The sequence below is a fragment of the Falco naumanni genome, chromosome 1 (assembly GCF_017639655.2).
Source record: "Falco naumanni isolate bFalNau1 chromosome 1, bFalNau1.pat, whole genome shotgun sequence".
Classification (NCBI taxonomy): Eukaryota; Metazoa; Chordata; class Aves; order Falconiformes; family Falconidae; genus Falco; species Falco naumanni.
The window spans coordinates 117,994,466-118,010,569 of NC_054054.1; the positions used below are offsets into that span (position 1 = coordinate 117,994,466).

The 16,104-nt window shown below is 47.3% G+C and overlaps 1 protein-coding gene across 4 annotated transcripts in view; it reads right to left on the reverse strand.

Moving 5' to 3' along the window:
* The window catches only part of MAP2K4 (mitogen-activated protein kinase kinase 4), a 90,069-nt gene that overhangs the window by 50,514 nt on the left and 23,451 nt on the right, over positions 1-16,104 (reverse strand). For 3 of the 4 annotated variants that reach the window (XM_040580681.1, XM_040580698.1, XM_040580691.1), the window contains exon 2: positions 6,008-6,110. In XM_040580681.1, the coding sequence (XP_040436615.1) occupies positions 6,008-6,110 (103 nt within the window). Of the gene's footprint in view, positions 1-3,636; positions 3,681-6,007; positions 6,111-16,104 lie in introns of those variants that run through there. The other variant, XM_040580707.1, reaches the window with a different exon arrangement.

Sequence of the window (16,104 nt, forward strand, 5' to 3'; positions counted from 1 at the left end):
CATTTAAATGTAGTTCTTGAGGCCTTGGAGGTAACTATTTCACTTGTGCTTACTTAAATATATAGGTAAGTTTCCCAGTGATTACATTCAGATACTGTAACTTTTGGGAAATGTTGCAGAACAGTCACAGAAAAAAAAAAATCAAATTCTTAACTGGTACCTTTTACACTGAAACATCTCTCTAACGCTTCCAGGCGTCACAGCCTGTGATGGGAAGGCATCATGCAGCAGAAAGGTATCAGAAATCAGCGACAATAAAGATGTGAAATGACTGTGATAGAAACGGGGAACAGACAAGAGAAATATTTACAGGAAAAATCACACAAGTAATTGTGAACATGCCAATTTAGGATATTCCAACTTTGTTTTTTAATATTTTTTAGACAAATGGTAGTAACACTCACAGGCTGTCTCCTAACGAACTCAGCCAGCTTTAAGCTATGCAGCAAGAGAGCCTGACACCACGTGCCAGAAAGGTTTTGAAAAGCGTTAAGAGTGGATTAAAAGAGAAGTACACACTTTAGAGAGACTTGGGACAGCCAGAAAAATCCTTTCCAGGAACAATGACACTGAACTATACAGAAAAAAAGGAAGCAGCAGAGTTTGGCGTGCAACTGGGCCTCCGTTTCTTTTTGAAGAATCCAGCCCTGAAGGTCTGTTAAACAAACATCTGCCAACAGACTCTTGGGGCATCTATCCAGACAGCATGTGACTCTCCCAGGTGTCACAAGGAGAAGGTGGTCCACACAAGGCACCTCTGGAAGCTTAAGGCACAATGAATCCATGAAGAAACCCACGTGCTCCAGGGAGGCTACGCAGCTCAACAGGCCACCAGACAGTTCAGAAGTTGGAACTGTCAGCATTAGAAGAGGTCATTTCATTTTGTCACCTTTCCAGATAAGACTGCAATGCTCTGGTGTTCAGGTTCTAGGGAGATGGCACCTCTGACAGTCAAGAGACTTCCCAGACAGCAGACAGGATACTTGAGCAGCAACATGCTGTGAAACATGCCAAACAAATTCTTTGTGCATGCTCCTTAGCAGGTAGATCTAAATTCTGTAGTCTGAAGTCAAGATCAAGGCATCACTGCACCAGAAGAGCACATTTTCCAGAAAACCGAAAACTCACCTACAGCCAAGTGAGCAACTTGGTCTAACGAATGCCAGCTATGGCCAGGACAACACAGACAACTGCCAGGCAAATCTGCCATGCACAGCTATGTAGTCACATCTCACCGCATCATTCCTGACTCAGTGTTATTTGAATCTCCTTTCAGCAAAGGCCACCAGCTGCAAGTAGCTCTGTAGAGCTTACACACAGATAACCGAGTAATCTAATTTTGTTTGTGACCTAAATCCTACTGGGGCACAGAACAGATGAGGAGAAAGGTGGGATGCTTTTCAGGAGGTTGGAAATAGCAATTGAAAAACAATGGGTCGGAAGTTTTAAGAGCTCACCCTAACCATGGCTTGTGTCCTCCAGCCTCTACAGTGCTTGCTGCAGGGAAAACAAAGCTAGCATTTGTAAATCTGCTCTAAGTCAGAAATACAGCCTGAACTGAAGAGAATTGTGGTCTCAACTGACAGTTCTCCATAGCCTCAACTGTTACCTGGCCTGCAGAGCGCCTTGCTGACTTCACCGGGTGCAAGCAGGACCATACACTTCCCTGGACTGGGGCAGCAGCTTTCAGTAAAACACATCTTCTCTAGACTTCATCCTTTCCAAGTAATAGTTTTAATCTTGAACTACTCTCTGTAATTCAGGCTCTGTTCTGCCTTTTCCCTGTAGTAAAATAATGTGTATCGCTGTGCTAGGTACCCTGCAGACAAGCTGGGTAGCATGCTGTACCTAGACAAAACCTGTCTTTGCACTTAAAGTAGATTTGGTAGCAGCAGTCACGGATGAATCAAACGAAACACACATCCTCCGGAGCTCCATCAGTCACGAGCAGTCACAGAGCAGCAGGGACCTTCCTTCCAACCCCCTGCCTCACTGCCTGCTGCTCAACACGTCATCCCGGGGCTCTGCCCACCTGACCCACAGCATCAGCACAGGAAAGACATTCACGGTGTCTTTTAGTTGCAATAAGGGATGTCTCAGCCCTCGGCATCACCAGGAGGGGAGATTTCAGGGAGCCACAGCCCAAATTCTAGCAACTAGAAAAGTACTTCTAGTTTCTAATTTCATTCAAAGCCACCCTGCGTCAGCCTCCTATTTAAAGGTCAATTTAAAGCCCCCTGATTTTAACACATGTTCTAATTCAGAAAATATTTAGGGCAAAACCCTAGCAGCACTGGAGATGTAAGGGGGTTTGCCACTGGCACTCCAACCCGAGAAGCTGTAACCTCTGCTCTGCTAGTTTCCTCCTCGCTTAGTTTCTCGGTCGACTGTGACAAAGGCAACGCCCTTCAAGATGTCCCAACACAGCTGGTGGTGGATGCCCTGGGAAGGGTTAAGGAGGGAACCGTCCTGGGCAGGGTGCCGCTGGGCAGGGACAGGACAGGAGCAGCAGGGCCATGCCACCTGCTGCCACTTGGCCACTGCAATTCTTGGAGCTGTCAGCTCCAAGGCCATCACAGAGGTGGCACAGCAAAGCTCAGAGGTCCCAACCACTCACCAGCTCCTCCACGTGATCTCGCATTCCTACGTGTTGGTCTGTATCCTGCCCTGACACCCACCTCCTGTGCTCCTGAGCGCCCGTGGCAGCACACCCACACATCCCGGAGGGACGCAGCTCTAATCTGAGACCCCAACTATAAGACATGCCTCAAAACCACCACAGACAGGAAAGAAAAGACAAGGAGGGGCAGGAAAAAAATCTGGGAACCCATGTCCAAACTTTCTGTATTCAATAGTGTTTAATTTATGCTCTCTGCCCCTGGAAATAGTACTCCAGGGCACAGCCTATACAGCAACAAGAAGCCTCTACCTGTGAGAGCAGTGAAGGTCTGGGAACAGCCTCTGAGCAGGAGTACAGTCAGCACAATGCTCACCCGACTAACAGAGAGTATTCTGTGCCATGGGAGGCAAGGCAACTGGGAAGCACTGGTCAGAGTCTTAGTAACACCAAATTTTGCAACTGAGATTCCACAGTCTTTTAAATCGTTCCTCTAGATAACATGGCATGAAAACCAAGGAATAGCAGGAACGAATGGAGTCAGATAGCACACGGATCACCTGGGAAACCTCCCTGTGGAAACCACACCAAGTCCCCTCCAGCCCCTGTGCACACCATCCCTGTTCACTGGAGCTAAACTCCACCCCGGCTTACAGTGATTCCAAAATGGTTTCCTCCACACTCCCCAAATTCCTTTCCAGCACTCCTGAGATCTCTCGGACCAAGAAACAAACCCAAAACGAAAGCCAAACTCACACCTTGACAGGGTATGCAGGGTTTGTACCCATTTTACCAGGGTAGGGATCCTCAGCACTGAGGAGGAGCACAGCTACACCCGATAACCTGAAATTTCCAAGGCCACCTCTGGCACAATGTGCCTTCCCTGCGCGGCAGCAGTGTCTTTGCTCCAGTGATGCAGTTTACACAGAGCTCTCCTCCCTCCTAACACACGCATGGGCATGAGAAGCCCCATTTGCTCCTTTGCTTTCTGTCTACGTAGTAAGAAACCACACTCTTACCTGAGCATCCACCAATCCAGCCTGATCAGTTCCCCGACCAAAACCTGTTAATCAAGCAAAATACAGCTAATAGGCAATTTACATCTCATGGCAGCTGCTGGTCACCGCTGGCTGCCTCCTCTTGTGCCCCAGCCAGAGCTTGGCGCAGGCAACACGCATTTGATGGCAGGACCCTCTGCCCTTCTGGAAGCAGGAGCAATGGGGCACCTCCGGATCGATGGATCCAAGTCACAGAAACCGAAATTTCATGTGAGAAATTGACCTCTCTGTATCTTCAGATCCACCCATCTGGACCAACAGGGTCTGCACAGGGAAATCCCCAGCAGTGTCGAGCCAGCACTCATCTGGGGAGGGTGCCAAGGCCACTCCGCTCCATCAGGCTGGGGAAGAGAAGCGACTTAGTGAACAGAAACACATTTTGCATTGGGAATGCATCTGGACCAGGAGGTCTGGAATATCCAATTCAAATCTGAAGTATAGAACAGTTTCTAGACAACAGAGTAAAAACCATTCCAGCCTCTCTGGGAAGCAGGCGGGAGATGCAGATACACCATTGTGATGCACCAGCTGCAAGACAAACTTGAGAGAAGCGTGCAACCAGGAGATGTGAACATTGCTTTTGAGGAACAGCATCCACTACGGACAACACAAAGGACATGAGGATGAATTAGCTGTATCCAAGCTTAGTCAGCCTCAACACAGAGAAAGCAATCCAACCAACAGCATCCACCTCTTCCAAACAGAAACTGTTATTACAGCTTGTAGCCTCCCAAGAAAGCTTTAGCGCAGACACATCACCATCATTGCTGACACCTGAATGGCTGTCATAGCCAACCCAAAACACTTTCAAGCCCTCGGAACCAGCTGCACCATTAACCAGACCAGGATCAAGCCCCTGCCAACAACCGCAATTCCCACGGAGACAGAGCAGTGCCTTCTCAATGGACAATGTTGACAGTCACTTGCACAAACATGAAACTTAAGATGTCACCGACTAACAATGATGAAAGCTCTTCTGCGCTAGACAGAAGCCACTGTGAACTCCAGTGGATCTGACACAGAAATCCATGCAGATAAACACAGAAAAGCCAACTCCCTATACATGGCTGAACGGTGGGAACTTGCTAGATGACATTAACTCCTTTATTTAACGGACTAGGGAGGTTTGAGAGAGGAAAGAGCCCCAAATGGGGTTCTACAGAAAATTACTACAAGGGCTGAATGATGTGATGAGACAGAAAAAGTGAATATATAAATGCTAGCTCTACAACCTGTAAGAATACTCTATTTCAGAGAGGTAAAGAGAGAGAAGGAGAGGGGAGGATTGCTGGAAAGGTCACTTGGGATGGTAAGAAGAACCATCTAACAGAGGTTGTAATTACCATTGATAACTCATCAGAAACATGTTTCTAACTTGATAAAGGCTTGCTTGAAAATCCCCAGCATAAAGAAGCTACCAGAAACAGGAACAGACCCCAGAGGGTATATCCTGGGAAAGCAGAAGGCATCGAGCTCAAGAAGAGAGGCAGCAACATGCAGAGCCAAGCAGAAGCAGCCTACACCCAGGGTCACCCAAGCACCCATGCAGCCGGGGAAGCTGCAGGTGCAATTTCTGAGACTCGCCACTGACAAAACTTTTTAGTCCTGGTGGGGAACTGCGGAAAACTTCGGGGCATCGCTGCATGCTAGCTGCATTCTGCCACACGTACCAGCTATGGGTGCATCGCCCATCCATCTAGATTGGTGGATCTGAGGATACAAAGCTAATGTTTTCTGTAACGATGTACTACTGCTATTTACCAGTGTCAGGAACAGCTCTGTGCCACACTTGCATTCAAACTTTGGATAGGGATATCCTGTAGCTAGTGTCTAGAAAACTCAGTGAGCTAACCACTGCGTAACTCCCTGGCATCTCCATGTTGGTAGATAATCCTCAAACCTTTGTTTATTTTAGTGCTGAAAAAAAAATAATCTATCACAGTTACGTCTTTCACAAGTTAACACAGAAAGAAGAACTTCTCTCTAACAAAAAATAATAAGCACTGAATAAAGAGACAGGAAAATGACAGTTAATAGGTCTGGAAATTAATTATAGGCATATCTTGCATTATCAGCTACAATTTATCTCAATTTCATCAATTCTGAAAGGCAGTAGATCGACATAAAAAAGGAAGATCTCAAAGTCTTTTTTTTTTTTTTTTTAATTCTGGGGCTGGGAGGGGTATAAATATAATCATCTACAGCGACTCAAACTGACAGATTTGAACAACCTACAAATAACTGAAGTAATCAAACTACATTTAAAATAACACTGCGTGTTAGCTAAATAATTTCAAAGTTCTTCCACTAGTGCCTTTGGATTTATACTCACATGTGTGGATTTTGGAAAGGAACTCCAGAAGTGTTTAGAGTAAATCTTGCTGTGGACTTGAAAGGTGGATTTGCAAAATTTAACTTCAGCGCTTTGCGTTTACCTGGGAGACAACGAACATAAAGTAAACTTTTTGTCAGCAACAGAGTATTAAGAGCATCTGGAAACAAACAGAAAAAAAATACATATTGTAAGAAAAGGAAAATGCATTTCACAACAACGTTAGCAAATCATAGCTTCTGTTAGGGACACAGGGATGGAGAAGTGGAGTCAGGTCTAGCCTGAGGTCTTCCCCCCCTCTCGTTCCAGCTCAGCTGCCAAGGCGAGGTGCACGAAGCACCTCCTGTGCCCGCTGGGGTACAGCGCTGGCTGCCAGGGCTACCAGCAGCCACAGGGCACCTCCGCACCAGTGCCCCGAGCATCCTCCGCACACCACCTCTCCTTTAAACACATCCATGCTGGCAGGCTCTACTCCAGCCACGGTGGCAAAGGGTACCCATCTGCTCGGCACAGCCTGGGCATGCCCCCAGACCCAGGTGGGTGGTGCTGAGAGGGGAAGGGCACCGTGCCATGTCGTTTATGTAACACCTCAACCCCAGGAGGGCTGGTGGGACTGCCGACCCTCAGCTAACAGCAAACGGAGATAACCGGGCTTGAGCAAGGACGAAGGTCTGCTGTGCGGTCCTTCTGCCAAGTGGGTCGCCAAGCACAGAGCAAAATTCAGCCCGTCAGAGGGGTGACCAGGTGAGAGAAAGCTTTGCTCTGCAGCCAACTGAGAAAGCATAGGGAAAAAAGAACATAAATAAATAGTAGGGTGGGAGGGGTTCTGGTCACCACTCCAGCCACTGGCAATGCATTTTTCATTGAAGTTATGATCTGCTCGATTAACAGCAGGATCAGGGACTATGAAGGAAGATGTCCCTTCCTAGCCCTGCTACTACGTTGCAGAAGACCCTGTCTTGTTCCTGTCCAGCCACAGGAAACCTCTGCTCCTCCCCACCAAAACACTGAGACCAGGGCCTCTTCCACACCCCCTTCCCAGGAGCCTGTGACTGAACCCGCCCCGGCTCCCTGCTGCTCATCTCAGGAGGCACCTGCCACCTGAAGCTGGTATGATACCTGGATTCCTCCTTCACCTGCACCCTAAAGCAGGTGTCATATCCCCAACCACCTCGCAGCTCTCCTGGGCAAAGCCAGGAGGCACCATCCTGCTCTGCAGCATTCCTCTACCCTGCACATCTACCCTGCACAAAGAAGTGTTCTGGGCAACTCCAAGACCAAAAAAACCAAAAGAGAAAAAAACTAGTCATAGGTCAAAGCACTTTACAGCAGTTTCAGGGCACGAAATATTACAAGGATACTAGGATCATACAATCACTTCAGTTGGAAAGGACCTTTAAGATCATCCTGGTAACATCATCTAAAACCAGCTGGACAAACAAACCCAACAGACCTCAGAATTAAGGATGCCCTCAGTCTGGAAGCCGTGGAAAGCTTGTGGCCAGCAAACACCCCTATTTGCATTCTGTTCTGCCTCGAGGCCTCGCTGCAGGACACGAGTGCTGCTGCTGGCATGACCTGACCTACAGCACGTGGTACTGCAGCACAACTCCCACGGCTCCCCATTTCTGTCATCCCCATTTCTGTGATCCCCACGGAGGGGGCCACCGACTTCCTCTATCATACCTTTCACTTTTAAATTACGGGGTACATCCTTCCAGTTTTGACCCTGCTGCAATACAATAGTCTGGAAATACCTGCATACGCTCTGCATTTTCTAAAAATCCCCTAACTCGTTACACAAAAATGCCACACAAGAAACTTGTACAAACCCCAACAGCGTGAAACCAATTACATAAAGCTTCACATCACCCACCTAAAATAAACAACACATCACCATTTTTTGGTGACAATTCACCAGCAGATTTCCATAAGGTCCCAGTCAGCGATACTGGGCCTTTCGCCACAAATACTGGTGGAGAAGAGGGAAAGCAAGGACACCCAGCCTGGGTACAACTGGTTGGGGTAAGGACTGGGCTAAGAACGCAGGATGGCCTTGGCTTTGGCTGAGCTGAAGTGGTAAGGGAAGCATTTCCTTATGTTCTGAGGGAATCTAAATAGGATTGTATCCCAAGTTATGCTACTCTCAGAGAAGAGTAAGACAGCTGAAATAGCCTTCCGGTTGTAAATAAGTTATTCTTCTATCCATAAGGACAGCAAACCTTATTTCAAATCACTGCAGCCTTAAAATGATGTTTTTCTCATTCTCAAATCTATTTTTAAAAGGATGTTGTTTTAGCAACAGGCTGCTGCATGGAACTGAGGTAAGGGAAGACGTGATCCCGTGTGGCCCTGCTGTTCCACAAATGCACATCCCTTGGCATTTCACAGATCACAGCCAAAACGGACACAGCAAAAAGTGGCTGGGAAGCCTTGCCAAGCTCACATTGGACACCCACCTACACAATGGCCACAGGAGAATAATTCAGGCTCACAGCACGCATTTGTTCCTAGCTGCACTGGTGAATGGATGCTAGGTTAAGTACATAATTACTTATGTGCTGCTATCCATCTCAAGGATTAATCCAAGCACTTGGCTCTGCAGCCACGCTCCCATCACTCTTTTTGAGGCCACTTTACCACAACCACAGCCAACCAGTGTTCACACATGAAGAAATAATCTAACAGATAACATGCAGTCCAAAAGTATTCCTCCAGAGTTATATTCTGTATTACTATTTTTACTTCACCTAGGACATCTATGTTTTCTTCAAGCCTCTGAGTCACCACCTGTTGGAGAAAGCAGTCCTAATTTCTTCCTATAATTTCCACATCTCAACAACACTGCTAACGATGTTCAGGTTACACATAAGAAAATGCTCACTTTCCAAGCAGTAAGATTTTCAAAATAGCAGTAGTTCAAGGGATTTTTTTCATGGTTTCTGTCTTGCAGGCATACAAAGTGATCCCTGCCAAAATGCTTTCCACTCGGTTCAAATCTGCAACATCAACCTCTTGTCACAGTGTGAGCACGCCTCTGCCATACTGCAAAGGTGAACATTCTCTCTGGCCAGAAGCTGAAGTCTCTCTGCTGTTTGTGGAACAGCAATACGCCAGGAACCCAGCCTGCACTCCATTTCCTTACTCTAGTATAACCAGAAAAAAAAAAAGAAAGACGAAATACAAACACAGGAAAATGAATTGTGGCAGCAAACAGCAGGAAGGATGACCAAAGGATTTGCAATGATCTGTGCAACCCTTTTACCTCTCCCTTGTAAAATCAAAACACATCAACAAAAAGACAATACAAGTGGGGAGGAAGGGATGTCAGGGGCCCAATGGGTTGGGTGATTTGCTTCCATTTGGAAAGGGATTTGAATGTTTAAGCTTATCTTCTTAAGAGAAAACTATCAGGTCTGATCTCTTCCAGGGTACCTCAAAGCAAAGCTAGTGCCAACTCCCACCGGAGACAGAAAAAAAACCCAGCAACACAGATCTCTCTGCTCTTCCAACAGCTTTTACTCTCCAAATTGTTAGACCTCGTCTACTAATAAAATGCTTGCTTTGATGTAGAGACAGCAAAGGAGGGTTTACCCGCGCTCGGAGCTGCAGCCCTGCAGCTGCAGTGATGTCCTGAACACACCCAGACTCGCAGCTCGCGATCCCCATAGCTGCTGGCACAGCCCTGCCTTCCCATGGACCCTTCCAGTCACAGCTCCCTCCTTTCCAGGCTTGCTCGTGGATGTACTCCAGCACAGCTCATTTGGGAGTAAAGTAGGTTTCCAGCCTTGCCCTCAAGACAAACCATTTTTCAAGAAAAAACTAGTCACATTTTGAAACAAAACATGCAGAACTTCAGCATATAGCGCAGTTATATTTGGAGAGTCTGAATGAAAGAAGAGGCCTGGGGTCTGAGTTATTAGTTTTAAGAGCTGTAACTATAGAAATTCACTTTCGAGGGTACAAGTACCTTCAGCGTGTCTGTCTGTTACTGACACTTACTGCCCTTCAGTGAAACCTTCAATTTAGTATAATCCAAGTCAGTATTCAAATCAGAGATGACAATTCGGCACTGCCGGCATGTGCTAAGTACGCTCTGTTTTAGAAGTCGCCTCATTAGAAAAGAGTATTTATCCATAATTCACCTACAGCCTCAAGTGTGCTTCCACTTCCAGAGCACAACAACACACAAGCCCGGATCAGCCAGGACTCTTGAAGGGTTTACACAGTAAACATTTGTACTAAATAAAACGTTAGCAAGACGTCTCAGCGATTGAAGGCTGGGAGGCAGCTCGCATTTGCACAGACGCTCCCCGCGCCAGCAGGCATGCACCTCTGCAACTTGCAATACGTGACTGATGCTACATCCAACAGCACTTGCAACGGCTTCTATAAATACCTCCACTACGAAACCTGGATAAAGTAGGTTAGACTTTGAGTGCAAGAAAATGCAATCAGATTAAGATTAGTTCCCTCACACTGAAAACTCCCAGCAGTAAAGACCTGAGAACGAACTCTCGGAAATCTCCAAAATCCACCATTAACCTTTAATATTTATCATCCCCGATGCTACCCTGAGCATGGAAATATTACTTGTATGAACTGCCACAACCAGAGTTAAAACTACCCAAGTCCTGGGAGCCGATCAGCTCTGGTGAAAGAGCTTCAATCCGTGCTCGGGCCAGCGCTGTGCGTGGGCTGCAGGAGCACAGGGGCGCAGCGAGGCGCATGGCTGTGCCCTGCCAGGCTGCGAGGGGCAGCTCTGCGAGAGAGGAGCACGTTGCGCTGGCGTCAGTGGCAGCTTCCCTCCCAGGCGAGAGAGAAGCAACTTCTCACTGAAGAGCATCACTTAACACACTGCTCATCGTCACCGCCAAACGCCAAGCCTGGTGAAACATGAGGGAGGGAGCCTGGAGGGTCCAGTTGTCCCAGGCAGCCTGCCAGAGGTGTCACCAGAGCGGACGCCTGCGGAACCAGGGCTGGCTGCTCCCAGTGCCGCGCTGCAGGCCAGGCACAGACACCGCAAAATGTGCACGCTACCCTGCTCGAGGCACCCATGGCATGGTCCTGCCGAGACGGCACCCGAGCAGCTGTCAGAAGGAAACGGTGACGCTGCTCTGGGAAATTTATTGCAAAGCACCTGGAACCCTTCCTGATGTAAAACAATAATAAATTATGCAAAGGGTCGTGCCAGGTACTTTTTCATTATGAAATAGCACAGCATGAATTATAAAATACACTGTAGGGAAGAGAACTGGGGAGGGGTTTGGTTGGTATTTTTTTTCTTTTTAATTTTAGGAGCCTGCACTTCGACTAAAAGCAAGGAAAAAAATCTGCCCTTGAGCCCTTTGCTTAAGGTCAATGGAAAGGATTTAGTTTCTTTGGATAAAGCAACAAGTATGTTTCCATCATCCCTCTAGCTAGCTTATGCCAGAAAAGTGGCAATGTCAATCACAGCCTGCATCCCACCAGCTCTGGTAAACACCTCGGACCTAGCCACCAAGAGCCCTGCAGCCACAGGTCAGGAAAAAAGAGCAGGAACCAGAGCACTGGGGAACTTTCACATTTTAAGGCAAAATTATTTCGGGGGGAGCAACTGATTCTGTCCAGTTTAGTGTTAGTATGCCAGGTTTTTTAATTCTAAAGACAAAGAGATCAGAATCAAGAGACAGCATTGGGAGTTAGGAATCGATGTGCTGATGTCTGTAGAGAAGGACAAGGAAAGTCCTTGGCCACCAGGACTTTCAGGCACCTCCTGACACAGCAGCTCTGGATTTCCTACATGTAATTGCTGAGAACTCTCTAACAGCAAAGAGGTCCAGGGGGCAGTGACTTGCTGATGTCACAGGTGGGATTAGCGGAGCAAATTGGACTCATATCCCCCAAGATGCCAACAGAAATGAGGGATGTGTCTGACTCCTCCTCCTGCATGTCGCCCCCTCTTGCCTCTTGCTTTTCTCCCAGGGGCCATCACACAGGAGGTTTCCAGCCCTCTGCTCATCCAGTTGTCATTTGCTACCTTTCAGGAAGAAGCAAGCTGTGAAAGGGACTCCAGTGTCTCCGTCTTCCCCCTCCCCAGCTCCCTCCCTGGTCTGCTGCTGCTCTCCCCCACCACAGAGTGTTTTGCTCCACATCCCTGCAGTGCAGGAGACTTCACTTTTGTCTCTCCCCATTAAGCCTGTTAAACCAAGCAGGTATTTTTTGATCCTCACGTCATCTACGTGGAGGACGCTGCCTGACGCTGCTTTTTTACAAGTGGTTCTGGCATAGGGTCAGCCAGGGAACACTGACCCCAAAAGACACTGCTCCTGGTGCAACGCTCACATTCACATCTCCCCTTAAAACCAGCCCTTGGCCACCTCTGTGCGGTGTGCGGGTACCAAAGCGCTACCAGGGGACAAAGACAGACCCCTCTGCTCCGATGGGAACTGGGATCGTACTGCAGGCAAGCAGGCGGGACAGGACACAGCCTTCTCCTTGAGCAGAGATCCAGGTAGCCCAAAATGCAGCTCAGCAGCACAAGACAACCCAGCAAGGCAGGCAGCAACAACAGCCCTGCACGCCCAGCCAGACCTCAGCCTCAGGACCCCCTAAGGATGCTGCCACTGCTGCACTGTCTCCTCGCTTTGCTAATCCACATGCAGCATACACACATAGGGCATATTTATGAAAATGGATTAAGTTGTTTTGAAGATACAGCCAGTCATACTGGGGAGGGGAAGGCTGAGAGGAACATCTCAGGGACCCTTCAGAGTCAGGGGAAAAAGAACAGTTACCAGTATGTGTTATCTGTCACCAACTGGTTCAATAACCAGAAAGGTAAAGCAGAGAAAGCACGTGTGTCTATGTGAAAACATTTAAATTGCACTAATATGCACAAGTAAAACTTTGGAAATTACTTGTGCCACGGTGAAGAGACTCCCACTGGAGCAAGGATTTAATGTGCTCCAGACTCCACCGGGCAGGCTTTCATCCCAGCACTGGGCTGCTTCTCCACTTGTTTTTTTCTTGTGGAACCAGCGGTGCTTTGCAACACAAGGGCAGCAGATCTCCATGGCTGGATCCAAAACTTCGCAATATATGCTTGTTTTTTCCAAATACTATCAGCTGGTACTTATGCATAGCTAAAAATACACAAGCCAAATTTCAAGTTAGGATCTGCTTCACATAAGCTGGTTTCTTTCATTTGCGAGCTCCCACGTGTCTTGTTCTTTTGAACATCTAATCATCGCTTATACGGACTTACAGAGGAGCTGAGCCTTTCTCAAAGCGTGATCTCAGCTGTGAAGTTCTTTAAAATATATTTATCTGCATTATTACATTGGGAAAGATTTTGGTCTGGATCTTGAAACGCCTAGGAACACATGGTCCCAAAAAGCATTTTTGCTTAGTTCTGCTGAATTATAATGGGAGTATGTATGACTGCTAAGCAAGAAATGAAAACACAGGTCTACAGAACATACAAAGCTTTTAGTTGTCTTTGAAAGTACTTTCAGGGTTTTTTTAATATTTATTCATTCATTTATTTTTAACTCCTTCAGAGAACTTTTAGACACTAAATCCAAAGCAATTTCATGCTAAACTTCAAAAGCAGAATCTGTAGATAGGCAACGATCTAGTTTTGTAGTTCTCCAATTTGGGATTTCAGAAAAAAATTGGTTTGATTCAAGAGGTAAGGGCTAGACCCAAAGACACAGCGCATAAGAACAGCTGCAATGGTCCACCTAGCACAGCACTCTGCACTCTGCCGAGCCCCCAGGGAGGTGCCAGTGAAAAGAGCACCCACCAGCCCCGTGACATCCTTCTTCAGATACTCTCTCAGCCTCCAACCACTTTAAACTCAAGGACCTCCTCAGCCAGCCGTGGTATCCCTGTATTTAATAACCGTCACCAGGTTTCACTTCCCTGCTCGTACCACATCTTCTTGTCTCCTCGGGAGCTGTCAGACCCCGTCACTCCTGGCCAACAGGACTTCAGCTTCAACAACCCATACTCTGCTCTCCAGCCCTTGGACACAAAGATAGTTTGAGCAACGCAATCCCAACCCAGCAGCTCAGCTACGTGCAGACTATCAGAAGAGGCAGGAGCTGCCACCCATGCCCAATGCCCTGTCACCATCCGCCTCTCCCACTGTTGTACAGGTCCTTTCCCGAGCACTGCAGTTACTTTGCTTTTCAGGGAACCGGAGAGAGAAAACAAAGGAAAATCCACATTGCAAGGAATAAAAAAAAAAAAAGGAGGGGGGCAATAAAAAACCCTAAAAAATCTTAAACTTTTGTTTACTTTCCATGGCTTTGTTCAAACCCTTCCATGTGCTGAAACCTAGCAGAAACAGCCAAATGCATCTGTAAGTCAAATCATTTCCCAGCACCAAAATAACACACTTTAACAAGCACTCAGAAGCCTTACTAACATATCACCACTGGACTGAGAACACCAGGTTTTGGGTTCACATTTTTCTTTCAGAAAAAAAGAATTAACATCTTGTGCACTGATAAAAATTCAAGCTTTATGCTGTCTTCTGAAACCTTCAGGATGAATTGGTAGCATGCTGTAGCAAGAAAAGCATAGGAAGGAGCCCATTTCACACTGCAGGGACATGACGGGCAGCATCCGATGATCGGTGTTTCCAACAATTTGCAGACCAGCAGCATTAAAACCTTTTCTGAGAGATGCACGGTGACAGCACCCTTGCCTGACATTTTCGTTCAACTGCCAGAATACCCGAAACGCCAGGAGTGAGCCCCAGCGCTCTGCTGCTCATGCAGGGAGGACAGAAGGCAGCAGGTACCAAACCTCCTCCATGCCTCAGCTGAAGCCTTGATGCAACGAGGGACCTGGTCACAGTGCTGCTGCTTTCAACAGCTTGGCAGATCGCTGAAGCCTCCTCTAACAGGCCAACAGCTGGCTGCTCTCGTAATTTTTGTGGGTATTAACCTATGTGGCAGAAATCTTCATTTTTGTTAGCAAAAATAATACAGATGGAAGCATTACAACTTTTAAATTTCTTCCTGAAGGAAGAACTGGGTAGCTGCACACAACCCACGGACCCGAACCAGCAGCCAAGGTACCCACGGCAACAAGCTACACGGCCAGGCTTTGGTGTACCAGCTGATGCAACCTCAACAAAGAGCTCGCGTCCGGTCAGTGTAGAGAGGATGGATCTAAAAGGGTACAAAAAAATATAACTACTGATGTCAATATAGCCACTCCTAATGAGAGCAAACACTGTTCAGGAAACGAGAGTATAAAGAAATGAAGAGCTGCATCACGTTAACCTGCAAAGCAGGAAGCTGATGCTTTTGTGGTTTTCCTTTTCTGTGTGGTTCCAGATGAGTAAAATCCCAGTGTTTCCAGACAGAACAAACCCAAGCCTCTGAAAAGCTTGGCTCCAGCACATGAATCACAGTCAGGACGTGTAACTTCTGTCGAAAGCTCTGGTCTCCTCCCACCACCCAGCTCAAAGTGCACTGCTCCATGGCACGTACTCACCTACAGGACACAAACCCATCCCTTCCCTAGCACAGGAGCTCCGATGACAAGTTGCCTTTTCATTACCACACCTTTTTATTACTGTAAAAACCTGCTTTTTAATACTACTAATATTTAGCCTGCAGCACTGTTCGCAGGCCCTGAACCTAGGGCTTGGGTTGCACTGTGCTCAGCAGTGTAAGGTCACACTGAAGGAAGATCTGCCATCGCAAAGATCCAGCACAGCAAGATCTCCAGTTGCTTCTCACCTGGGTGAGCCTCAGAAGCAGCAGCCCTGTCTTGTCCCAGATGCTCAACCCTGACATTTTTTCCCCCTCAGGTTCATTTTAAACCAGACTGCTTCCCTGACCATCCTCCCTGACAGCTGCTCCTGCTGTGAGCTGCACAGGAAAGGGTCAGAAAAGCAGCGCTGCCTCTTTCAACACTGCCACTATTTTTCATTTACTCTGGAACCAGAGCATTAAATCAGACACACAAAATAGATGGCTGAAACCCTCCAAGCCAGCTACCTCTGCAAGAAATTTCACCTTACCATCCCTTTAAGACCAATGGTTTTTACTTTGTTTTTCCTTTGCATTTCCATCATGCTGGATGGCTCTGGGCAT